We start from the raw sequence: 27,225 nt of genomic DNA, 5'->3' as shown, positions 1-27,225 counted from the left end.
ATGCTGCATCTAGTTCTTTTATTTGTAAGTGATCACGACAACCAATCGTCTATATGAGGTGAATTCCCAGCCAGGGAAGATGGTGCAAAAACAGAGCTATGCATATGGTAAAGATGCACGTTGCAAGTCTGAGTCAAAGGGCAGAGCACTGACCTGACAGTGTTGGCCTTTGACTATAGTGCAAAGGTAGTGGTGAAGTTGCAGCTGCAATGGAAATAGAAAGAAGTGCCCTGCAGGTCTGTGGAGATTAAGAAGTCACCTTGATTATCGTGAATGGAATAATATGCTGCAATTTGACCATTTTGAAACTTTTGCTTATACCGGTTTTTGGTCGTCCTCCTTTGATCTACAATCAGGCACCACCTATCAGAGTTCTTCAATACTAGGAATATCCTAGGATATAAACCTTCAATGTTTTTTTTTTCCTTTCCATAACATCCGGTGTATATTTCTGTCGGGCTTGAAGTTGCTGGTGGTGTTCCTTTATCAGAGACATACAGGAAGATTCAAAAGAAATTACACTAATTACCGTAGCAGACAATGTCGAAAATCCATCTGTCTGAGGGTATGCCCTGCCATACTGTCATATGAACTCTAGACCATTCCCAAAACATGGCTAAGGTGGGGGGCAAAGGCGAGGAAGGAGTCTTGTGTGCCTGCACTGCTCCTGTAATTCTGCTGCTGGAGCACCCCTCCACCATAGTGTGGGGAGATCCATGTGGAAAGTGAAAATGTAAGATTTAGAAAATATTTTGCCAGTGCATGATGACTTCCTGTAGTTTTGGTAGGGCTATTTTCTCTAATGCGAGGTCTACACTTTGCAGATTCAGTGTTCATCTTTGTTGCTGCATTGCTTTTTCATTATTTCCCAAATAAAGTTTGTCTATCAAAGGACATGTCCAGGTTTTTTCTTAAATTTCTGAAAGAACCAAAAGCAACAAAGTTGCCTATAGTTTCTGAGAAGTACACCATTTGTCTAAGATAGTATCCTGCAATATCCACAGGGGAATCAAAGGGGCTGCTAAGATCATTCACCCTCTTCCGGATTGCTTTGGTCTGTGCACTTGTATTCTGGTAGATTGTCCAGGATGAGCAATTGTTGAATCATGGCTGTTAGTGTGTGGTGTCTCTTGTATTTCCAGGCATGCAACATCAGTAGAGAAGGTTGCCAATTTCTTCACACATTAGACATTCTTCTCTAAGGTGAACCCAGACTGGAATAGTCCTGAATGACCTGTGGACTTGTCTTTAAAATTAGACAGGAAACTGTTTTTTCTATTTGTCGACAAAAGTAGGTCAAATTTAGTGGAGGTCCATTCCATCAGGCTGTGGTTCCTTCTTGCATCAATGGAGCAGTCTTTGGGTATTGAATCATTAGACCTATAATTTGGGCAACGTACTAATTTCACTTATTGCCATTTTCAGTGGATTGATCAATGTCCGAATTTGGATGCTCTCCATAGTGAACTCGTTCCTACGCATCATAATACCTCTCACGCAGCCTCTTTTGCCTCTTCCCAATGAGCGGTATAACAGGTGTATCTGGATAATATCACCCTAAGGGCTGGGCACAGGACTTTGAAGCTGGCAGACACCTGCTTGAGACAGTAAGTGCTCTCTGTCATACAGAGGCTGTGTGAATCTAGAGTAGACTTCCTGCACCATCCTCTTTAAAGACTTAGACAAGACCACTGGTGATACCATCGGAGGAAGAGGGCCATATAATGAAAGATCTCTTTTACATGGGTACATGTCATCCTCACCAGTCTCCTTGGCTTCTGGGAAAATAAATAGATGTTTAAGTCGTTTAGACCAGTAGCATCTTCTAGTTCCTCGTCTCTTCAGTATCTTCTTCCTCTTCAGTTACCTGGCTAGAAGAGGTTTCCTCCTCTGTGTTGGAGGCAGAGGCTTAATAATAGGCTCCAGTACCACTACCCTGGACTGATCCTTTTTTAGTACCCTTTACATGGTCCACATGCCCCCCCCCCCCATTTCACAAAATCACAATAAGCAGCGGGGAAGAAAATGGGCCTCCCTCCCACTTTCTAAGTGGAAACTGGCTCTTACAGAACACCTACCCCCAAATGTGACCAATCCCAATACAGCCACTGTCAATTTTGATAACTGGATCTCCAGTTCCCTTGACCTAGTCCTACCAGAGGAATCTTTGCACTTAATAAACAGAGCCAAAGTTGCCCCCTGGTACTCCCCGGCTCTCAGGACTATGAAGCAATCTTGCCGCAAACTAGAGAGAGCCTGGAGACAAGATTATTCCCAATCAAAGCAAGTTGAGTATAGAGCCGCAATAAAGCTCTATAAAAACCACATAAAATCTGCACAAGCCCATTTCTATGAAGCCAAAATCAACCTAGCTGCAAACTCCCCCAAAGAAATTTTTAAAATAGCCAAATCTTTAATTTCTCCCCCTCCCCCCGAGCGTCTGTCACCTGACAGCGCGCAAACCCGTTGTAATAATTTAGCCACTTTCTTCTCCCAGAAGATCCAGGCCATCTATTCTTCATTTTCCACTGGCAGTGGTGACATGGACCACACCACCACCACAGATTCCGACTTCTTAGTCCCCAGCTCACTGGATGAGTTCCCCCTCCTAGATTCCGACACTTTAGACAGAATGCTTCTTAAAGTCACCTCGGGATCCCCCAATGACCCAGCACCCCCGCAAACTCTTAATAAGGTGATGGATATCATCCGCCCTGTCATCCTGGATGTCCTTAATGCTTCCATCTCCTCTAACTCCGTCCCAGCACCATGGAAATGTGCGATGGTTAGGGCCCTTTTGAAAAAGCCCACCTTGGACCAGAACAACTTGGCCAATTTCCGCCCCATTTCCCTACTTCCCTGGATGAGCAAACTGCTCGAAAGGCACATCAATAATATCTTAGTGGACTACTTAGAATCAAATAGTCTACTATGCGCCTCTCAGACGGGTTTCCGCCCGCAGCATGGAACTGAAACTGCTCTCCTAGCAGTGACGGAAGAAACTAGATTGGTGCTGGACCGGGGAGGAAAAGCAGCCATCATACTACTCGACCTCAGTGCCGCGTTCGACACTGTCAACCATGCCACACTATTACATCGCCTGAAAGGCATGGGCGTGTCGGGCGCGGCCCTGGAATGGCTGACCTCCTTCCTGGACGAGCGCTTCTTCCAGGTGTTTGAGGGCAAAGCACTCTCCCCTAAGCAACCACTTAGATGTGGGGTTCCCCAGGGCTCCTCCTTGAGCCCCACACTTTTTAATGTCTATATGCGACCTCTAGCGGAGATAGTCCAGCCCTTTGGCGTGCGTATTGTCACCTACGCGGACGACACCCAGTTGGTGGTCTCTCTGGACCACACTGAGGAGTCGTCCAACACCCTGGGCCTCTGTCTAGAGGCTGTTGCTAAGTGGATGCAATCTTCCTGTCTCAAACTTAACGGGGAGAAGACAGAGATTATGCTATTGGGCAACCCTCCTCCGACCATTTCGACATCAATTTGGCCCACCTGCCTTGGTGCTCCTCCCCCTCCCAAACCGCAGATAAAGAGTCTGGGAATTTGGCTCGATAAAGCGCTGGACTTCTCGGTCCAGGCTACCAAAACTGCCTCCACGTGTGTCGGCCTAATGAAAATGCTCCGCAAAGTCCTCCCTCTGCTTCCTTTCCAGGCGAGGAGAATCATGGTTCAGGCCCCGATACTCTCCCGCCTGGACTATGGAAATGCACTATACCTAGGTGCCCCGGCTTCAGTGACCAACAGGCTCCAAGTCACGCAAAACTGTGCCGCCCGATTATTATTCAACATCCCCCGCTGGCAGTCAGCCAAGAAAGCTCTAAAAGAATTGCACTGGCTCCCTATGGCTGCTAGAGCACAATTTAAGGCTATGTGCATTGTGCACAAATCTTTCCATCGAACAGGCCCTGCCATCCTGTCCCCCTTAGTCGTGCCCTACACTCCATCCAGAGCCCTTCGCTCCGGATCATTGCACCTAGTTACCACTTCTAAAATCAACAAAGCACGTTGGGGCGGCTGTTCCTTCTCCCATACTGCTGCGAGACTTTGGAACTCCCTCCCCTTAGCCCTCAGAGAAAATAATAACCGGCTGGCTTTTAGGAAAGCTTTGAAAACCCACCTGTTCGCAAAAACATGCTAATCTCACCCTGCGGCCTGCCACAGTGATCAATTAAAGCGCTGCGAGGCCTCCGGGTAGTCTATGCGCTATATAAATATAATTTTTCATTTCATTTCATTAATATATAAAGGTGACTTTTGTTTAGACATCCATTAAATTAGCATAAGTTACAGTACACAATTCTTCTCTAAATAACACAATAGTACGAAGTTATCAATGATTGCAGTGTAGGAATGTGTGTGCGTGTGTCATATCAATGGCAGTTTCATCTGGAAGGGTCAAAAAGCAGTCCTTCGAGGAAGTTTGTATGGTGGATGACTGACCATCAATGGAGAGGGTGTCGTTAAGGATGGCTCAGTGCCAAGATCATTAGTATGGATTGGAACGCCAAGGAACGCAGCTGGCAGTCCCAATTGTCCAACTGTTCCACGCAAGATACAGAATATTAATACCTCAGTTAGTAATCAGAGCAAAATGGGAGAAAAGACAAAGAACCAGAGACAATGGTTCAGAGTAGTACCAACAGCAACCTCAAATCATCAGAACCACCACTGGGTAATCTTCACAAAACAAAGCACTGCACAAAGACTTTAGAAAATGTTGTAATAGAGCAAATACCACAATGTGCAACACAGTTATCTATTACACAGCAGCTTACCTCTCACTCAGCCCAGGAAGACTGTAACTGGCCCACTCCTACATCAGCGTGGCCAGTTACTTGTGGAGGCCGGATGCCATCAGAGGAACAACAGCAGGACAACCAGTGCTGAGTTGAAAATAGTAGTCTGAGAAGATCGAGTCTAAAGGGGTCTGTAAATACCAGAGTTCTGTAAATAATGAAGGGATGGGAAAGAGAATGAGGAAGGAGGCAAACAACATAGTGGAGGGATGCAAGGCTCGGTTATGAACTGGTCTGGAAGCAGAAAGCTGAAACAACTAGGCATCTACCCAGTGCTTGGGAAGGTCTTATCTGCCCAAGATGTTTAACCCATAAACCGGAAGTCAAACTAGGCTATCTTCTATGCCAACTTCCATTTTCCAGTCTTCCACATTATCCATGGCTGATCACTTCTGGACTTTTATGAGGGCTTAAATCCTGGGTACCGGTCAGCATGCGCCACACTTAGTGCTCTTGCGTCTTGTTCCCTAACATTCCTTACACTCCGGTGTCTTTCTGACCTCAACAAGAGTGGCATAGTCTATGATGTTAGCTTCGCTGATGAGCTGGATGATACAGCTAAAAAAAGAGGCAGTCTTGGCAGTTGTCAACTGCATAGCGTTTGATGACAGGTTGGACTGAGACACCAGAAATGCATAAGATGGATCTATGTCTAGCAACCCAGTTGTCTTTCGCTGAAGAACAGCCACGGAGAGTTTTGAAACCGTAAGAAGCAGAATTGCAATAGGCGGTGACTTAGTCTAGTGTTTTTTCTGTTGGTGCTCTTCGAAGGAGGAAGATGAAAAGTACTCTGGACAGATTCCATACTGTAGAGCGAACAATGGCCTCTTTTTAGAAAATGTCACAATTTGGAGTGGCATGATCCGCATGCAAGCAGTAAATATGCTGCTAAAGGGGAAGAGCTCAAATAATTTTCCTTGCCCCACAGGTCTGTTAGGGATTTTAAAGTAGCTTTTACGGTTTGAAAGAGTCCCCACCATAATTACTGTGCAAAAGGCCAATCATTTGTAGAAACTGCATCCTAGGCACAAGCCGCCCATAGACAGGGACAGAGAACCCTGACTTCTGCAAGCTACAGGGGTGAAATGCTTTGAAAGAAACTGTCTTCGGGGAGAAAGACAGAAAGGTCAGTCTTATCTGCTCAACCGAAAGGTGGTAAGTGGAAAAATTATTCAGAAACAGCAAAGCTCTGTAGTATTCCTCTTGCACTTAATGTGCGGTAGAAAATCTAAGCTAGGGACGCCTTTAAGCCAAGTGAAGCTCAAAGAAAGCTTCTCCCCCTCATTAGCGCTGAGTCATATAATGATGTGGAGTGGCTGTCCATAGTGCAATGTTAGGAGTGTTTGTTATCACTGCTGTTCAACATTCCCTGATTAGGATTACCAGCCTGGCGAAGGGGAAAAAGGTAAGTATGTGCATCTATAAGGTAAGTGTGTGCATCTATAAGGTAAGTATGTGCATCTATCAATGATCTAACACTGGAGAACAATTTAGAGCATTTTTGCTGTAGGGTCATTTGAATGATATATAACCATAACACTAGACTAGCATTGTATAAATCACTTGTTTGTTTTAAAAACTAATCTTCACCTCAAAAAATAAACTGCAAATACATTTAGATGAATTTGCTTATTTATGTAAAATAAATGCCAGTGGTTTAGTAAATTGTCTATATATCTTTTAATATAGGAATGACAAGTATGTGATCTCAACCAAAGAGCCAGTGGCAGAGACACTCCAAGAGTAATGGTCTGTAGAAGGGCATGTTGGGTAATGACTAATGGTACAAATGATACTGAGGGTCTGTAATTAGTTCGTTACAATTCAGAAATCCAAGCAGCCACATTTGTAAAATGATCTATATTTATATGTGTAGGTGACACGCTGCAAGGGATGACCACTTCCATGTCAGAAGAAAGGGTAATTACCAGCAGAAGCTTAGAGACAGACTGTCATTAACGGAAGAAATGTTATCTCTCAAGGGTGGGTAAGAGTCAGGCTAAACTTGCCGAAGAAAGACAAACTACCAGAGAGAGACAATGCACACTGGTCCAAATGTACTCTACTGTATGGAAACTTGCTATCGCGCAGCACTCACTCCCTGAGTAGCATCTCGGCACTAGACACAGCAGGTTGGGATGAACAGTCACCAGAGACTTAAAGAGAGACATTAAACAGCCATATTTTTAATAGATTTTTTAATTTTACATGATACTTACTCCTCGGATCACAGGACAGCATTGGATCAGCATAGGGTCTATGCGATGACCCAACCAGGTCCTCGTGTTGTACTGGATGCGCTTATGTAGAACGTAGCAGAGTGACTTTTAGGAAGGTGTGGGTTGTGTTATGTGACTTACCGCGATCAAGTGCCGGTGCATTTGATTATACAAATGTGCTGGCATTGCAGTCCTGCAACAAAAAAGGGGACATTTCAAAATGGGCACTTGGAGGAGTATGCGTTTGTTCAGGACCAATGTCTACTTCATCATCACTATCCCATACTAACGGGTACACATACAAGGAAATCAGCAAGTGATTAATTCAATGTTCGCAAGAATAAGGAACATTAGCAATAGTAAATTTTGCAAAGTATATACAGACTAGAAGCACATCAATCGCTACACCCACCCACCACCATGCCCCTGGGTAAACATGTGAGCAATAAAGAAATGCAGATTTATGTGTCAAGAGATAGCTTAAAGAAGCAATGCACTTTTAATTGTACTATCATTTACATTTCAAATACATCAACTAAATGTCAGGGTACATTAAAACATGTGTGACAATTTCTTTATTAACGCTCTAAAGCAGCCTCCTGACCACACTTGTAACTATGGAAATAAATTTCAAGTCCCAGGTATCTCTTCAATAAATATTAACTGAACTTAGAACTCGCTCAGTGAAAATATTTTTAAACAAATAACACATTACCTTGGTTAGCACATTTAAAACGTGAACTTTTCAATGTCACTGAGTAAATAAATGTACTGCTTGGATTTTTTTTTAGGAATGGTTTGGCTTGCTGTTAATGAGCAATAGGTATAGATCACAGACATAAGTGCGACTCAACAGCAGTTGTATTACTTCTCACTTTTACTTAGAATCTGAAATTGAGAATAAAATGAAAAGGAACTATAAAGCAAGGATAATAAAAATTAAGAAAATCTTTTGCGTAAATCATGAAGAGCCTTCAACTGACTCTGATTGAAAGTTTACGTTTCCAATTTGTTGACTGAGTGTTGCTAAAAGTGACCGTAATCGCTGTGGTTTTGTGCAAGAAGGACACTTTATTGGTAAATTTCTTTGAGAAGCTGACACAATAAACAAAACAACAATGAAGTTGGTTAGAAAAGGTTTCCTAGAAGAAGGGATTTTGTCTTCCCTTGTCCCCTACCACAGAGAGCAAATAAATGTCTGAGCGTGCAAGGTTATAGGACCAAACACGAAATGGGCAACCCAATAGACCCTTGGAGGCTTGGATAATGTACAAGTTCAGGTAAGGATGCCCTCAAGGGACTCTTCTCAATGTCAGAGCTTCCTATAATTTCAAAACTTGAATGATCTTAAGCCCTAAGTAGTAGCTTATTCACAACCAATGTCAAAGTAAATTGTACAGCGAATCAAACACAAAAATGGAGAAAGTTCAACAGAAATATACAATTCAACACGGGTGTATACTTAATCAGATTAGGAGCACGGGACTCGCATCTGGGCATACCCATCCCACTCAGGGTGACAAATGCAAAGAGAACAATTGATGGACCGAATGCAAAACAATGTCATAAATTCACCCCAGAAGACTGGGGGTGAGTGTCTGAAAAGTTTCAGCATTCCGTCCATCATCTCCTTGTGTTTGCTTTGTATGCCGTAAGTTGGCAGGGTATGCCCAGACGTGGGTCCCGTGCTCTCCATGCCACTAGATGAGGGGTGAAACCCCGAAACCGGTCCTAGGATGCTTGTTTCCAGTCCAGGGAGGACCTGGCCTGGCGGCTCGGTCTGGACTGTTCCCATTGGGTGCAGGGTCAAGATTGATTTGCATATGGCTGGGTTCAAACTGGAATGGCAAGGGGAGTAAAAAAACGATGGATTTAGGCCCAGATCTCTCTACTGGGGTGAATGTATGACATTGTTCTGCATTCTGTCCATCAATTGTTCTTTTTGCATTCTTTGCAGCTTAAACTGCATCAAATAGACTCTGAATCTATTTTTAGAATATTCCTGAAGATCTGGTTATTTGTCAATTAGATGATCCCTCAACGTCCGTTGGGGGCGCGGGGGGTTCGGGATCGGTTCTAGAGTATGCTGGTGGGTGTGGCACTGGGAAGTCTCCGGGGAGCCATGCACTTTACAAGTCCCTTAGATTAGAAGTTCCAGATGTGCTCTCCATCCCTTAAGAAATGCATCTGTGGCAATCCTCTATAATGGTGTTCCTTCCTTCTGGAAAGGAACTGCAAGCAGAAGATTCCATCATCTTCACCGCCATGTGAGGGAGTGTTTGATGAAAGAGTCAGTTGCAGCTTGTCGCCCCAATAATCACGTTTGAGATATTTTATCTTCTAGACACTGCTTCACTGGTCGCGTATGCTGCCTTGCATTTGGGACAGTGGGGATACAGGATGCCATACAACTGAGAAAGAAAGAGTTGCTAAGCGGTCAGTTTTCAATTGATTATTAGGAGATGGTATTTGCCTCCGATGGATGGTACTCTCTCCTTCGAAGGATACACTTTTACTTCTGTGGACTCTATTATGGTTCCTGAATGAAACAGGTGTTGAACAGGAATCTAATTTTTTTTGGGGGGGAAAATGATATGGAGACTCACTCTATGCAGCAACTCTGCTGGTCTTTTGCAATCCTGTTTCACCTTTGACAAGAGTGAGAGCTTTGATCAATTAGTTGTCTAGATCAGAAAAGACAAATATCTCCTGCCTTTGTAGGTGAACAGCCACTACAGCTATGCATTTGGAGAACGTGCGTGGGCTGATTTGAGTCCGAATTGCAGCAATGTGTTTCCAACCACAATATGTTTTATATTTCTTGTGATGCCTTGCTATGCATATGTGAAAGCAAGCATCCTACAGGTCTATCGCACACAGCCTGTCCTATTTTCTTAAATGGGGAAAAATCTGATGTAAAGGTAGATCTGAAACGTTTCTGTTTTTATGTACATGTCGGTGAGGAGGAGATCTATTATCAGGCTGAAATTCATATTCTAGCTTTTCTTTTCAATCTGGAAGTATCTGATGTAGACTCCATTCTCCCTCTGTTGGGGCAGGACCAGTCTGATTGTAAGTTTCTTTAGAAGAACAGAAGTTTCCTTCCTTAATATGGAAATGTGGTGCTGCGATGTTGGTAATGGAGGAACAGAAACATGAAGAGTACCGATGAACCACAATACTTACCAACCACCTGTCTATTTTAATTAACACTAGTCTAGGAGTCGAGATACGTTCACCCCACGTAAGTGACAAATGGAAGGGAGGTGCAGGAGAATAAAGGTGGGGTGCCAAGGTTATCACTGCCTATTTCCAGAGCATGGACTTAATCAGGTATTTGAAGGTCTTAAAGGTGAGGTGGCAATTTGGTCTTTAAGGGATTTCTGGTCTTGCTGCCGACAAGGCTTTGATTGATAAAGCCAGGGAAGGAATTGAACACTCCATTGATAGTACTGTCTCTCTTCTGACTAATATTGTTGTTTGTAGAACCTCTTCTCTCTTAGACCTATGGCCTTTAGGGTCTCTGCCACATTCTTCATTTTTTTTTTCTCTTCTGTATGCTGGTTGAATAAGGCTGCATCAGAAAGGAGGGAGTCATTACTTTTTGTTGGGCATCTGGGGTAAGTGTCATCAACCTAAGCCTAGATGATCTGTGAAAGAAGACTCTTGGAGATTTTGCGAAGGGAGTATCCTGTCGCTGCAAGCTAGACTCCATCCACCGCAGCAAAGACCTAATTTGTCAGCAAGGAACCCCTCTCACACTCTTCGCCCAGTTCTGTTGTCTGTGCCTAGGAGACCATCCATAAACGACCTCCTCCTCACATATACTTCCTGCTTTCATAACTGCCCAGGAGAGCTGTCACACTGGTACTGCAGTAACCTCTGTCCCGCAGGCCTTCTTTCATGTTGCATCAATGCTCTAGCTCTCACTTTCAAGTAGTGCAGTGATCTATGGGCCTGAGACATGCTATTTTGGCAGGAAACATTCTGTAAGGTGCAATAAACACTGTCCAACTTGGTAGATGTTGAGTAAAGAAGTTGAGTGAAGCTGTTAAAATGTTTTTTTGAGGAAGTCATCTCAGAAAGACAGAGATGTGAAACCCTCAGGGTGTTCTGGGATCCTTCTCACATGAGCCAGAAAATAGAACTGCCTGTGACAGATTGTAGAAGTTCCTGGTGCTTTAGAGGGACAGGAGTCTATTTAAAACAGCAAACCAAATTAAGCCTACAAGGCGGACTATTCCCATCAATAAAAGACTGGTTTATCAGCATTTAGCTCATCAGATGCTTCAATGCAGTTGTGAAATAGTCTTTTCTGGTGTCTGACAGACTACATTTTGGAATAACCTGGCCTTGGATAGATTTCAGAAGGGTTCTGCTCATCAGATGGGCATTTGGACAATGGCGCCCTCTGTGTATACCATGAGTTTCCAACCTGTTCTACAGTCAGAGTTACTTATGTTCAGGGAACATTATCCCAAGCTGCTAACACTATTAGAGTTTTAATAGTGACTACATCAGAATGTATTACATAGTGGCCATATGCAAGATTACCAGCCGTGATCACCTCAGTGTAGCAGGCAGTGTTGCTAGCAGTAATGTAAAAAAAAAAATGCTTTCTCAATGTGAAATGCCTCTATGTGGGTAATACATACTATCCATATATGCAATGCCCATGGCACTAAGTTAGTGATATTAGTAATAAATCTCCCTCAACTCTGCATGATTTATCAATCCAATAACAGCTTTAAATATATCTTGACATTCAACATTATTCTCTGAAACATCAGCTTGTGAGTTCTAAAGACACATTTTCAGCTTGAATACACACTTTTTAATTTTGGTATGCATGTATTAATTCAACCAATAACATCTAATTCAGTATGCTAGGCTAGACACACTAGAGCCACTTACAAGGAGTAAGAGCGCTACTAGCAGCCTGGTGACTATACAGACCAGTATATTGAGATCAAGTGATGCACGCAGTGGGGACTTATTCCAAATTTTATGAGTGTCAATGAAGATCCTACGATGCCGAAAACGGAGCTGCTTCATTCATGCTATTACTGGCACAGGCTTAAATCCTTCTAGCAGGTTACAGCAGAGTGTCCAAGATCATGTCACCTCATCAGCCCTCTCCCAAATCTGGGTAGGTTTGATGAACACAGAGCAGCAACATTGATAAACTGCTGCACAGACACTAAAACAGACACCACATAAGCAGCAACAAGACATTCAGTTTTCAGTAAGCTATGCACTAAAGGATTTACTCACTCATTCAAGGAACTTGTTAAAGAAGGTCTGTTGCCTAGAGACACACCATGGATCTGCTAGTTCACATCTGTCTACTTCCATAAGCCATCTCACCATGTTCACTGTTTTACAGATCGCTCATCTCGCCTTCAAGAATCACCAAGGCTTCCAGACAAACCAATCTGCCATTACGGACCCACTACGGAACACTGTCACTTACTGTGTAACGTCTCCGAGGAACCAGACGTCCGTGGTGCTGTTCGACAACAAACATGTATGTGCAGATCTTAATAATTATGCCTCATAGTCAAAATTAGGTTTTCCATTTCCTCATTAACTCCAGAGATCATTCATACTCATCGCTCAAGTGTTCACACTCATATTACCTGGCCATTACTTGTGACCCTCATGGCCTCTTTCCTTTCACTCCAAAATCAATTTCCGTTTTGGACCTTTTCAATGCTTACACTGTACTGTATATTATGTTATGAGTCTTTTCCTAATGGACAACTCATTAAAACCTTTTTTCGAAAACTCAATAATAAGTTAACTACACAGTGCCGAGTTCCCGGTGTGATGGGTATGCCCAGACATGGGTCCCTTGCTCGCTGTGCCACTGGATTCAAGCTAGCCTGACTGATGAGGGGTGATACCTCGAAACCGGTCCCAGGATGTTTGTTTCCAGTCCAGGGAGGACCTGGCTTCGCAGTTCTGGTTAGACTGATCCCAGGAGGAGCAGGGTCAAGACTGAATTGCATATGGCTGTGTCCAGACTGGGGTAGCATGGTGAGCAAAAGAACGATGGATTTAGCTCAGATCTCTCGACTGGGGGTGAATATTTGATTTGTTCAGCTTTCCGTCCATCATTTGTTTTCACAAAATTCTAGAATCAGATAAACAGCCAATGACTCGTGTGGACTCCCTATTCTGTTGGCGATTCTGGTTCTCCAGGCAGCTCTTAAAGAGGTACTCACAGCAGTGCTTTTGGGCAAAACTCTAACACAGCTTAGTGACTGCTGGCATAAGATGGCCACAAGTGGTTACACTTTCTGAGGTGTACCGTCACAAGTTCTGAACGACAGGTGGAGGTACATGCCTTCTGGTTGACTGGAAAAGGGATTTAGCTTTATGAAGTGCTTGAAAGGTGTGAAATCAGGGACTATTATTGTTTAGAAAAATCTGGTGGCAGCCTTTCAGAGGCAATGCTGGATTTGCAATCTACCAACTTCTTATATCAGTACTCTCAACGTTTGGAAAGCAGCCTCAAACAGTGCCAGCGCCAGCTGAAGGGGTGACATAGTCTCACTCCTCAAAATCAATCATTAATGATCTTAAAAAGCAGAATTGAGGGGTTATCCAGAACCTAAAGTCTCCTAATAAACTACTTGCATTATGTTGACTGCATTCATGAAAGAGGTCATTCCACCTGCTGCTGTTCTGTGATTTACTAGTATGCATGCAGGGTTTCTTTTTAATCTGATCTAGCCCCATTTATCTTTAGTGACCTACGTTTCACAGTGTTGTGACTTCTCTGAGCTCCATTTTCTCCATAACTGAAGTTTTCTAGATGTATAATTGCTTGATCTGCCCTTACTGGTGACTTCACCAGTCCTCTGCTGGTCTTACTAGGATTGTGCTCCGCTGGCTTAATTATTCTTACCCCTAGTTCAGAATTCTTGCTTAAGAGAGAATCAAATCGCCTATAGACGCTTTATGTTTGTACTTCGTAGAGAAGGGGAGGAAGCAAGGCCTGTATTTTGGCATAGTATTATGGATGGTCCTTGCATAAATTGCAGCTTTGTTTCTCTCTTGCAGGGTCTTGTGTGCTACAAGCCAGGAGAAGAGAAAGCCTGCTTCCTGCGCAAGATTGAGGCGCATGACCTGGAAAACATTCAAATGAGTGCAAACATCTCAGGGCCCGGGGTAAGTGCTGCCATATGGCTAGATATCCACTTTCACATAATGCTACAAACTGTGGCGGCAAGCTTAGGCCACAATAACAGCTTTAAACTGGGCCTACGTAAATTACTGTATGTCAGAATATGGTACTGAAAAATAATGTCCTACAAAAATATCATAGCCAGAATATCGACTACCATAACATCGTTAAGGGAGTATACGTAAGTAAGAATAGATTTGTTATTTGTAACTCCATATCTACGTACCTTGAAAATACGTATATCAAGGTATGCATACGACTATATTCTGTTAAACACCTCCATTAGTGACTTGACCCTCACCCCCTTGCTTGTCCTCTCTCAATAACTGCCACCTCTTACTCACAAGTCTTTCAAATTTGCACTTGCACATTTTCCGATCTATCCAGCAATCTACGACATGAGTGGGAAGTTTTGATTATAACTTGTGAAGGGTTGGAGGAGGCAGGAGAAAGTACATTCACCAGGATGGATAAAGAGACAACATTTTCAAATCGTGTCTCAAGACAACATTCAGCTACAAGTTGCGCATTTTAAAGGACCTTCCTTCCCATGCGGTCTTCCTCAAAGGCCATTTATGAAGAGAATAAAGCAGGCAGCTCTAGCCTTCCGCCTCCTAACTCTCTTGGTAGTAGCCACCTTGACTCTCATTGCTCTTTGCAGGGGGACTTAGTAGTCCAACTGATTCGGTGTCCCCTCATTATGCATTATGTGCAGAACTCTCAATACCCCTGATGCTATCTTGGATGCTCTCAAGAGCTGGAGGGGTGACAACAGACTTATATTATTCTCCTCCAGCAGAGCAGAACCTCTCCACCATTAGTCTGCTGATTCCAGGACCCGTTACTCATCAGGGACCAAAGTGTGACTGTGAACATGCCTCCTCCTATCATTTCACAGTTCCAGGTCGACATTTCCCTGTTAGACCTGGCATCCTTGGGGTGGGTTTCCCTTGTATTTTTGCCTCTGTCTCCTGTGTTTTTACTGTGTGTTGTACTTTGTTTTTGCTGGTCTAGATGCTTTGGGTACTTTGCCACACCTGTTCAGTGCCAAAGTGCAAGTGCTCCATCTGTAAATTGTTGCTATGGATTAGTGTGTCCACAATAGGCTTATTTGATTTACTGCCAAGACCCTGGTACAGGGCACCATGTGTGCCCAGGGCCTGTAAACCAAATGCTGCTAGTGGGCTTGCAGCACTGATTGTATCAGACACACAAGTAGCCTTGCAAAAGGATCTCAGGTCAGCCATTGCAGTGTCTGTGGGCAGCCTTGTCCTGCCATGTCGACCTGGCAAGTGCACCCACTTGCCAAGCCCTAACCTTCCCTTTTCTTACATGTGAGCCACCCCTAAGGTAGGCCCAAGGTACCCCTGTGGGTAGGGTGCAGTGTATGTGAAAGACATGACATACCCTGGTGTGTGGCATGTTTTGATAGTGAAATACTGCCAGATTCGTTTTTCACTATTGAAAGGCTATCTGTCCCATAGTATAGAATGGGGAGTTTACTTACAACATCTTATAAGTATAACTGCCCATGGGAACAAGATAGGAAAATGGAGTTTAGTATGCCTGAACTCAGAATCTAAAGATGCATCTTTCAGTAAGGATGATTTTTACATTCTGGGTTTGACAATACCACTTTTAGAAAGTAGATATTTTCTTCCTTAGCCATCGAGTGTGCCTCTGCCAGGTTTGTGTATTGACTGTTTGGCTTTGGAGTGACAGGGGCTGGAGATGAGCATACTGTTGAGACAGCCACTTGGCGGGAGGGGGTGAGGTGTGTCCTGCGCTTTCAGGATGAGTCAGGGGTGGGCTGAATAGACCTGGGCTGCATTCAGACTAGGGGGAGATTTCTTTCACACCAAAATGGGCCTGGTCTGCCTTGGACAATGCTGTCTCCACCTTCTGTTGGGCAGCTGCACCAGAAAGGACAGAACTGGTTTGGGCTTGGCAAAGAGCTTCCCTGCCACCAGACAACAAAGTAATTTGTGCTATAAAAATAGGGCCAAGCCCCCAGACTTTTAGATCACTTTTGGACTTCAAGAGGAACCTCTGCCAAGGAGAAGAGCTGGAAGAAACCGGAGGAGGAGTACTGCCCCTTTGCTGTGTGCTGCCCGGGGTTGGCCTGCATAGCTGTTTCTGCCAAGGAGAGGAACTGTGTGTGTATCCTGCTTAACAAAGTATCTCCAAGGAATTGGAGGTAGAGCTTGCACCCTGTTCAAGAAGTCTCAGAACAGCCTAGACTTTACCATCCTTTTGGGCACCATCTTTGGAACCGCTGGTTTCAGTTGCTGCAGAAGAAGAGAGCAGCCGACTGTCACCGAGTCCGTCGCTGGTTCAGTGTCCTGAAGGCACCACCGAAGGCACTGCCGCACTTCTCTGGGCGACTGTCACTGAGCCGTTGCTTGCACCGCGCCCTGTGGGCACCGCACCGCCTCGCTTCATTCTCCCTGGACGTCAACGACACTGTTACTGCCCGACCTGAACATCGACCGTCTCCATCGTCTGCATCTCAACTGTGATGGTTGCCCCGACCGACTCGTACCAAGGAAATCGTCCGCAATGAGAAAGGCGCTGTCTACGAGTCTGTCGCCGCTTTATCTGGCCCGTACCGATGCAGTCAGCTGGAACTGTTGGACTCTGTCGTTGTCAGCATAACAGTAGCCGTGGACGGAGCTACCGACTCAGAAGAACTGTGTTTTTCAGCTATTCCTGCAATGTAAATGTTATCTTGCAAAGTAACTATTTTTACTGTATTGTATGTTAGATATATTTTTTTTTTTTAAACCGTTTATTGCAATCTCAAGAATATACAAGTTTGGGCCTACAACCTTCCGGCCGGCCGCTAGAATGACAGGAGCATATGACATACGTTCAAAAAACACTTGGCGTTGCAGAAAAGCAAAACCAGGAGGTATCAACGTCGTGGGCCACATCACTCTGACCCCACAGTACGGTTTCATTTTATACGAACAACACGAAAACCACACCCGCAAGGCAACCCGCAATCGAAAGTAACCACACGTGCTCCCCGAATGGGGGACCCCAGCCATCCACAGGAGTCTAAAGAGGGGAAGGGGAACAGATCGAGGACTGGGGGAACTCCGTGCTCGGGGCTAGGGAAAGGAGTCAACTAAGGGGACGGGGCTGGTGAGGCCGCAGGCAGCAGTGGCGGCACGCAGATACCCCTGCGGTAGGCGTTCCAGGGGCCCCATACTTTCACCCATGCCCCAGGCTTACCCCTCGCCACATACACCACCTTTTCTCGGAACATGCACCAATCCATGTGTTCTTTCCAGGCCGACACCGCCGGGGGCCTCTGGGATCCCCACAGTTGAGCAATGTCACGCTTAGCTATCATATATCCCAGAGTCACCCATCGCGTCTGCGGAACCGAGTAGTCAGTTGGTTCCCACACATTCAGCAGGCATCTCCTCGCTTCAGGCAGCAGCGCGACATGCGTAACCACTCGCAGGACCTCATGCACACCACGCCAGAATCGCTCCACCTTCGGGCATTCCCACAAAATATGCAAAAAAGTCGCCAAAGCACCACACCCACGCTTACACAACCCATCCTCAGCATAGCCCATACGCAGAAGCCTTGGCCCCGTCATGTAAACCCGGTGGAGTATCTTAAGCTGGACGAAGCGAAGGCGAGCCGGTATGGCCACCTCCTTCGGAGAGGCCACCGCGGAAATCCAGTCCTCGTCGTCCAACTCCAGCCCGTCGGCAACCCAAGCCTCGCGGAGGCCAGTCAGCAAGCCCGAGCGGTCATTAATCAATTTTTTGTAAATAAGGGAGATCGTGCTGTCCGGAACGTGGCCATCCAGCACTCTATCCTCCAGGGGGGAAGACTCCGGGATGGAGGCGACGTCTGGGAAGACGGAGCCCAGTGCGTGACGGACCTGCAAGTACCGAAAGTATTCACTGCCCTGCAGCTGAAACTCCGTCTGCAGCGTCTCGAATGTTTTAAATCCCCCCCTCGTCCAGAGGTCCCCCACTTTACTGATGCCGATCGTGTCCCACTTCTCGAAGCCCTTCGAGGTCCACAGGGAGCCCAATCTCTCAGACGCGTACAACGGTGATGCCCGGGTCAAACGGTCCTTCCACCCCATAGCTGCATTAGCCGCGTGCCATACTCGCACCATGACACGCGTAGGTCCCGTCAGGCGGGGGCCGGGCGCGCCAGAGTAGAGCGCTCGATTATAGTCGCCACCAGGCAGAAGTATCTTGTCCATTTCAAATGCCGGGTTTAAGGCGGGCCCGTAAAGGCCATGATTAATTGCAGCTAGCTGGGAGGCCCAGTAATACCGTTTAATATCCGGGAGGGCAATCCCCCCGTCGTACCATGGGAGCGTCAACTTCGCCAGGGCAATACGCGGCCTCCCGTCCCAGAACAGGCGGCGCTGTAGACTCTCCACCTCACGGAAGTAGCGCGCCGGGACTAAATCCATAGTATTCTGGAGAGCGTACAGGAAGCGTGGCAACGACATCATCTTAAACAATGCCGCCCGGCCGAGCGGCGAAAGCGGCAGGCGCCGCCAGCGCGCGACGTCCTCCTTCAAGCGCTGGAGGGGGGGAAGCAAATTCCGCTCGTAGCGGGCCTCCGGGTCCAGAGTAATATAAACCCCCAGGTACCGAAACCCCTGGGAGGCAATCTGGATCGGACAGCCCCGCGGGAGGACGGGAGCCTCCCCGGAAAGCACATACACACATGATTTAGCCCAGTTGATGACAAGGCCTGAGTTGCGGCCGAATGAGCGCAAAACATCAACCAGGACAATCAGTGATTTACGCGGGGAGGCTAGGTACAAAAGGATATCGTCAGCGTATAGGGACACGCGGTCCTCATACTCGAGGGTCCAACGGAGACCACGGATGGAAGGGTGCCACCGCAACCACTCCGCCAGGGGTTCCAAGGCCAGCGCGAACAGGAGCGGCGACAAGGGACAGCCCTGTCGCGTGCCCCGTCCCAGCTCGAATGGGACCGATACTCTTCCATTCACCACCACCTGCGCCAATTGGCCCGAATACAACAATTTGACCCAGCTGATGAACCCCGGGCCAAATCCAAACTTCGCCAGCATAGCCCAGATGTATGGCCACTCGAGCGTATCAAACGCCATGGTGGCGTCTAAGGACGCCAATATGGCCGGCTCCCGCACAAACGGGACACGCGCGAGCACCCCGTGCAAGCGCCGCAGATTAAGGGCCGTGTTGCGATGGGGAATAAAGCCGGACTGGTCTTGGTGGACCAGATCGCCCACCACGCCGACCAGCCGGTTGGCCAGCACCTTGGCGAGGATTTTGGGCTCCGCATTCAAGAGCGAGATAGGACGATAGGATGTAACCCGGTCTCGAGGTCTCCCTTCCTTGTGGATCACCACGATTGTAGCCAGACGTTGGTCCGGCGGGAGGGAGCCCAGCGAGTGGGCCGCCAGGAACATCGCACGGAGGTGGGGTGCCAGTACATCCGGTCGCAGCTTATACAACTCGATAGGGATGCCGTTCGGGCCCATGGCCTTGCCGGATGCGACCGAGCGTATGGCGAGGGCAATTTCGTCGGAGGTAGGAGCGGCATCTAACGACACCCTGTCCTCCACCGAAAGGGAAGGCAGCGCGATATCCCTAAGCAGGGCATGGGAATCCTCCTCCGAGCAGGGAGAAACCGGGGAATACACCTCGCGGAAATAATCCGCGAAACAAGAGACAATGTCTTCTGGCTCGGTGACACGCACACCATCCATCCTCTCAATCAGCGGGACCACACGACTCGCTCTCTCCTTTTTATCCAACCATGCAAGCAATTTACCAGCCTTATCACCCACATCATACAGTCGCCCCTGTTGCTCTCTATAGAGGCCCCTGGCCGCCTCCGTGACGAGGGCCCTATAGGCCGCCTGCTTGAGTTGGAGGACATGTAATGCGGCATCCGTCACCCCACCCTCTAGATCACCCTCCAATTCAGCGATTTCGGCCTCCACCCGGGTCACCTCCTCCTTTTCGCGCCTCCGGGCATGGGAGATAAAGGAGAGGGCCTCCCCTCTAAGAACTGTCTTGAAGGCTTCCCAAAGGGAGATAGCCGAAGGGACGGACCCCACATTCTCATCGAAATACCGCTGCAAGGATTTAATCAAATCAGCGCGAATGGTGGGGTCGCGCAGGTACCAGGCGTTGATTGGAGTTACCCTGCCCTCCCCCCTCGGGAAGACATCAACGTGCAACAGGAGCGGGGAGTGATCTGAAATACCCCGCGCCAAATGGCGCACCTCTCCTACCCTCCCAACATAGGCCGCAGGGACAAGGACATAATCAAGCCGTGAGAGGCTACCATGGGCACCCGAGTGGAAAGTGTACTGCAGCTGCGTGGGATGTTTTAAGCGCCAGCAGTCCACCAATCCCAGTGTATCTAAGAAGCCGGACAGCCACGCCTGCGCCCGGGGGAGGTCCCTAGGGGGGTGACGATCCACGGTCCCAGAAACCACCGCATTGAAGTCCCCCCCAACCACCAGGAGCCCCCCCCGGAAGGTCAAGGAGGAGGCGCCCTAGGTCTGCAAAAGTCGTAGACTGTAACCCCGGTGGGACGTACACTGATACAAAGACAACTACTTTACCCTCCATTCTCCCCACTAAGACAGTGTAGCGTCCCCTCTCATCATGGCGCACCTCGTCTATTTCCAACGGGAGCGAGTTCTTCACCATGATGCCCACCCCCCGTGAGCCCGATGTGAAGCCCGAGTGGGCCACCAAGCGATAGCCACGCCGATTCATGGCACAAAAGGAATTACCAATAAGGTGTGTCTCCTGCAGAAAGACCACATCTGGCGAAAGTCGTTTCAAATACTGCAGGACCACACCTCGCTTAATCCTATCCCCCAGTCCGTTAACGTTCCAGGACAATAAAGTCAGGTCCCTACCCCCCATCACATACAGAAGCCATCATTCGTCCCCCCGAGAGCACCTTAAAAACACCAATACAATAAAGGGTTTGCCTTGCGGTAAAAACGAACAACACCCCACCCCAACCCACCCATCCCAACAGAACTCCCCCCTCCCTGCACCCCTGCATGAGCCCAAACAGCCCCCCCAAAGTGCAGTGTGCCTGTCGCCCCATGAATGATTAAACTAACTAGTCCCCCAGAGGAGGAGGGAGAGCCCCCAAGAGACCCCGTACCACCTCCACAGGAGGGGAACTTAACGAACAATCAAAAGTGACGACAATACTGTCCAGAGCGAGGCCTACTATTAGTCCCTCAGTCCTGATCCGGCGAGCCCTCCCCTCCAACCGCGCCCCCCCCACCCCCCCGGCCCCGATCCCCGGGCAAGGAGTCCAACCAGTCCCCGGCCGCCTCGGGACGATCAAAAAAGTGCGTGCGGCCATCCACCTCCACCCGCAACTTAGCTGGAAAAAGCATCGCATACTTGAGGTTCAGGTCCCGTAGACGACGTTTGACTCCGAGAAAGCTCAGTCTCTGCTTCTGGACCGCTGGGGTGAAATCAGGATAGAAGTTTACGTCCATATTGTCAAGTCTGACCGGTCCTTGTTGCCTAGAAGTCTGCAGGATAGCGTCTCTGTCCCGAAAGTTGAAAATCCGGGCAATGAGAGGCCTCGGAGGGGCTCCGGCCTTAGGTCGTCCTCCGGGAACCCTGTGGGCACGTTCCACCGCAAAGAATTTACTCAGCCCCCGGGGCTGGAGATGGGTGAGAATCAGGTCTTCCACAAACAGGTCCGCCGCCGCCTCCTCACGTCCCTCCGGCACCCCGACAATGCGGACATTGTTCCTCCGGGCCCGACCCTCGGAATCCTCCAGTCGACGATCCATCATGGCGCTCGCCTGGCCAAGCCGGCGCACCTCCTTTTGGAGGGCCGCCACGTCCGCTGTGAGGCCCGAGGTGGTGTGGGCCAAAGAATCGGCCCTCACCAGGCCAACATCCACGTGGACCGAGTCAATCTTTTGCGCCAGTGTGTCAAAGCGCTGGTCCACCGAGGCCTTCATCTCGGCGATAGCGCCCATGACATCTCGCAGGGTCAGATCCGCGGGCAGAGCAGGAGCATCAGTCGGGCCCTCAGGAGACCTACGCGGCACCTCGGGAGATCCCTTCTGGAGGGTGTAGCGGTCCATGCTGTTGGACTGATGGGCTGCGCCACGGCGGGTCGATTTCACCTTTGCCCGGTCGCCATCTTGCTTTGTGGACATGGTTCCAGTCCCCAAATCGTGCCAAGCACCTCGAAAAGGCCGACACACCAGTTCACGGGCTCCGGGGGGGGGGCAACCACAGGTCCGCAGGACGGATCACAGCCGGCGGGCCAGCAGGGCACCCCAACGAGGCCACACCACCGCACACCGCCCCGCAACCCAACCTCGCCTACGCAGCAAGGAGGGTGCAAAAGCGAAAGTGAAAGTGCGGGGTACGCGAGTCGCCCAGCCCTGCCCGCCGCTGTTGATCACTTTGTCTCCGGATCGCCCCACAACTCCAATCCGGGGGGCCGGCGTGGAGAAGGCCGCAAACCGCAATCGGTGCTCCCGCCGGTGTCCGAGGTCCAATTTGGAAGCGGAAAACGGGTGACACCTCAGCTCGGGCTCACCAACACAGTCCCCTCATCTAGGACAGGATATTTTCAGGATTTATGTAGGAGGTCACGGAGGTCCTCGGGAGCCTCGCACCTACGCGGCCATCTTGGTTGCGCGCTAGGCTCCTCCTCTGTATGTTAGATTATTGTTGTTTTCGGTCTTGTTGGTTAAGATAAAGATTTGCTATTTTTCTCTAAACTAGTGTGGTATCAATTTGTAGTATTTTCACTGTGTCACTGTGTGCATGGCCAAATGCTTTACACACTGCCTCTGAGATAAGCCTGTCTGCTCGTGCCAAGCTACCAAAGGGGTGAGAATAGGTTATTTTTGAAGTGGATCCCTCCTTACCCAGACTAGGAAGAAGGGTCCCTACTTGGACAAAGGTGAAAACCATTGCCAGCAAGAGATCCTCATTTCTATTAGTCCCCAATACTGTATTTTAAGCACATAGGTTAGTAACATTACACACTTCTCACCCAAATGGTATGAGGGGCTGGTGGTTCTCACTAAAAAACACCTTCCAATCCCCGCTCCAAGTCACAAGAAAGATGGTACATCCGACCCACAAAACACTACTACAAACATCTACAATGCTGATGGTGTCACGCCCACGATAACAGCGACAGGGACACTAACAGATTAGCCCTCAAGACCTACCACTACAGACTCAGAACCACCAAGCACTCATTGAACAGATCCAAAATAGCTGCAACACCTGAAACGTAATCTTCGGCATAGTGAAGGAATTCACACCCCCTGCTGCCAGCTCCACGACATCGTCCCCTCACAGGAATTCTGCTCAGCACTCTCCATACTTCACAAACAAAATCAAGAACATTTACATCAAGTCTGTACCTCAGTCGGACCACTCCAACTCCACCCTCGCTCTTCTTCTTTCCGATGTTCAGGACAACCTAAAAACTGCTGTAACCTGCTGGCCAGCCATAACCCCACTGGATGCCGGCTCTCATTTCATCTTCATCAAAGGACTCAACCCCATCTGCACAGCCCTCACACCAATCCTCAATGACTATCACAAACACCTTCTTGGACTCCTGGAAACATGTCACCATCTCACAGCCCCTCAAGAAACCCTCAGCAAACCCGAAGAAACTGGCTAGCAACAGACCCATCTCCTTTCTCCACTACCCGCGCAAAGTACTAGAAAAGCTTAACAAATGACTGGTAAACCACTTCAATGCTAATCCCCTCCAGGGACTTTCCCAGTCGATTTAGACCGAACCACCGCACAGACACCACCCTCATATCTTTCATTGATGATATCCGCCTCATTAAGAACTAGGTGGACACTCATCTCACTCAACCGCTTGACTGCATTTGTCACAGTCCCCTAACCTGTCCTCATCCAACATCTCCACAAGACCAGAATCCGCGGTCTAGGACTCTGATGGAACAGCTTCTTCCTCTCAGAAAAATTTTCAACATCTTCATGACCTTCCTCGCCAACATCATCTGCGCTCACGGGCTTAGCATCATCTCTTACTCCAACGATACCCAGCTCATCCTCTCCTTCTTGAGGACACCTCACCCACCCAAGTAAACTTTATCAGCTGCATGTCTGAGTTAAAAACCTAGATGAATAAGAACTGCCTAAAACCCAACACTGACAAGAGGCAAGTGGTCATATTTGGAAAGGACACAGCTCCCTTTGCTCCTTGTCCTAGCAACCCTTACAGTTGGAACTGACACCCAGCTCGTCCAGGAAGCTGGGATCACAATCAACAATAAAATCTTTATTTCCAACCAAGTCAACACAGTCGCATTCACCTGCTTCTATACCCTCAAGAAAGTTTTCATTGGTTCCTGCTGGACACCTGAAGATCTGTCATGCAAGCTGGTATCACCAGCAGACTGGACTATGGCAATGTCGTCTATAATGGCATCACTGCTTAACTCACCAAGAGTCTCCAAGTCATGCAGAACGCAGCAGCCAGACTCACTACCAACTACCACTCTGCAAGCAAAAATCCAAACACCTCAAGGACCACTGGATCCTTATGCACAAACGCGCCCCTTCATACTCCTTACACACACCTACAATGCACTCCACAATCAATGCCCAGGATACCTCACCAGGTGCATCCAATTCCAAATACAGACTAGGTACCTCTGCTTAGGCACCCTTCTCCTCGCACACCTCCCTTGCATCTGCCGAGCCAGAATCAGCTGCCATTACTTGCCCTTCTTGGCACCCAAAGCCGAACGATTCCCCTACCACATCAGAGCCACCTTATCCATCTTAGAATTCCACAAGAAACTGGAAAATATACCTCCTGAACAATGTTCCAAGATTCACATAATCCCCATGAGAATTACATATTGTATCCACTCCAATGACCACTAACTTTGCTGACATAACCTATTGCTGACCAGTGTTCTTATCTTTTGTATTTTAGTCTTAAAATACAGAGGTTTATTTATAGTCTTAACCAAATAAGCATCATAAACATTCAAATCCCAAAACTATTTCGAATCAGCCCACAATTACTTATACAGAATTTTAGGGCCTGATGTGGAGTTTTGCGGACTCGGTACTCTGAGGTAAATGTGGCAGAGTACCCGGTACGCCTGCTCTATTTAGAGTCGCCAGACTCATCTTTACAACAGCCGTACCCCTGCTGACTCTGCCTTCGGAAAGCTTACTCCATGGTGTAGGGCCCGTCTAAGAAAGGACATCCAACCACCCAACCAATTTAGAGCAGTACCGGACTGAAATAAAGGCAGGATTACATTTTTCTCCACACTAGTCTGACATACAACCCCTCTTGATGACAATTCATTCATAAAAAACATTTATAACATTCTAAATAAAACTATTCTTAATTCCCATAAATGGGAGAGCTATAAGTCTTTCAATTAAATTAAGTGTTTGCACTCCATTAGGATTTTTCAATGTATTTGAGCTATTCCACATAGTCTCCAATTAAGCATCGTCTTTAAATATTATTCCATTATGTCATGTGTCGAAGTGTTCTAACATGCTCAACTCTGAATCAAGTAATGAAAATTGTGATGCTGGGCGTAACAGCAAAATGTACACATTTGGACATACCATCAGGCGTGTAAGCTATACAATAATGTTTGTATGAAAAAATATCTTTTGACCCCCTCAAATTCAAATTCCTTGAATACTCTTTAATGCAGTTTTACATTTGGATTTCAAGATCAATGTAATTTGTTTCCTATCCATAACCAAATCCTTGAGAATTAAACAATCAAACCATAACAGAAAAATCTGAATATTTGGAAACACTATGGGCAGGATTCACAAAGGTAAATGTATGAAAATCTACTCGTGTGTAAGTCTATGAATTCTTAGCGCGGCGACACTTCGGTTAAAGTAACCAGGTGCAATATATATATAATTTTAATATCATTATATTACTATTCCTAGGTGTAACTCTCCAGTTTTTTGCTATTCACCATTTCCAGTGGAGATCTAAGCCAAGGTGTACAATTACATCTCCACCTACTCACACAAAGGGGTGGGGGTCTCAAAAGAATGTATGAGTGTAAATTTACAACCAGTATCCTTTCACCCGTTAGTGAGGATCTCTGCCATCGGGGTGGAGTTTTCCATAAGGGAAAGTATCAGGAAATTTAATAATCCTCATTTATTTTTAAAAAAAACTCTTTACCTATCTATTAATGAAAATATATATGTAAAAGAATTTACAAAAGGCAATATTAACCTGAACTACTAAAATAAAACGTTACAGAACATGACCTTTTCAAACTAAATTTGAAGTGAATTATAAACAGGGCTCCCGGTTTTATGGTATTTATTTTTTTAACATATCGGTCTGTATTTATCCATTTTTATTTTTGGGCCATTTGATCTGTATTTATCCATATTTATTTTGTGTTTTGCATATAAATGAAGTTGTAAAACTGTACATTTCAATATTTATTGAACTGATAAACGCGCACTCACACTCTGATATCGGTCGTGTTTTAGCTATTTAAGCTGTCAAATATTACATAACAATACATTCACTGGTAAATACTAGCATTAAACCATAAATGTATGTTGACATATGGTGCTATTTAAAGAAATTTCATCCTGTTTTTAATTTCCTATGCTATTCATCTGCTCAGCTGCTGGTCTATAATTCAAGAAAGAAAGCACGGAGAGTCACTTAAAAGAAGCACAATTTTCTGTATTTATCCACTTTTAAAAATACATGCAGACAGAAAACACAAAAACAGGGAGCTGAATTAAAAATAAAATTAAATATATTACTGTAATCTATAAATATTACCTTTTAAATAATTAAAAAATAAACTTACCCACCCTGCCTATTTTTTTTTCTTTAATTTGAAAATAAAAAAATGAACCAACTACACATACTTTTTAATGAGTGAATAAATGGATTATGTTACTTACCTAGTAAGCGTCTGTTCTTGGCAAGT

The 27,225-nt window shown here is 46.7% G+C and overlaps 1 protein-coding gene across 1 annotated transcript in view; it reads left to right on the top strand.

Annotated features, from left to right (window-relative positions):
• The window catches only part of BRICD5 (BRICHOS domain containing 5), a 71,156-nt gene that overhangs the window by 13,514 nt on the left and 30,417 nt on the right, over positions 1 to 27,225 (top strand). The window contains exons 3-4 of the mRNA XM_085629436.1: positions 12,414 to 12,554; positions 14,096 to 14,203. Of these exons, the coding sequence (XP_085485562.1) occupies positions 12,414 to 12,554; positions 14,096 to 14,203 (249 nt within the window). The remainder of the gene's footprint in view (positions 1 to 12,413; positions 12,555 to 14,095; positions 14,204 to 27,225) is intronic.

Source organism: Triturus cristatus, chromosome 10, assembly GCF_964204655.1.
Source record: "Triturus cristatus chromosome 10, aTriCri1.1, whole genome shotgun sequence".
Taxonomy (NCBI): Eukaryota; Metazoa; Chordata; class Amphibia; order Caudata; family Salamandridae; genus Triturus; species Triturus cristatus.
Note: the sequence above shows the minus strand (reverse complement) of the source record. Positions and strands in the feature narration are given on the sequence as shown.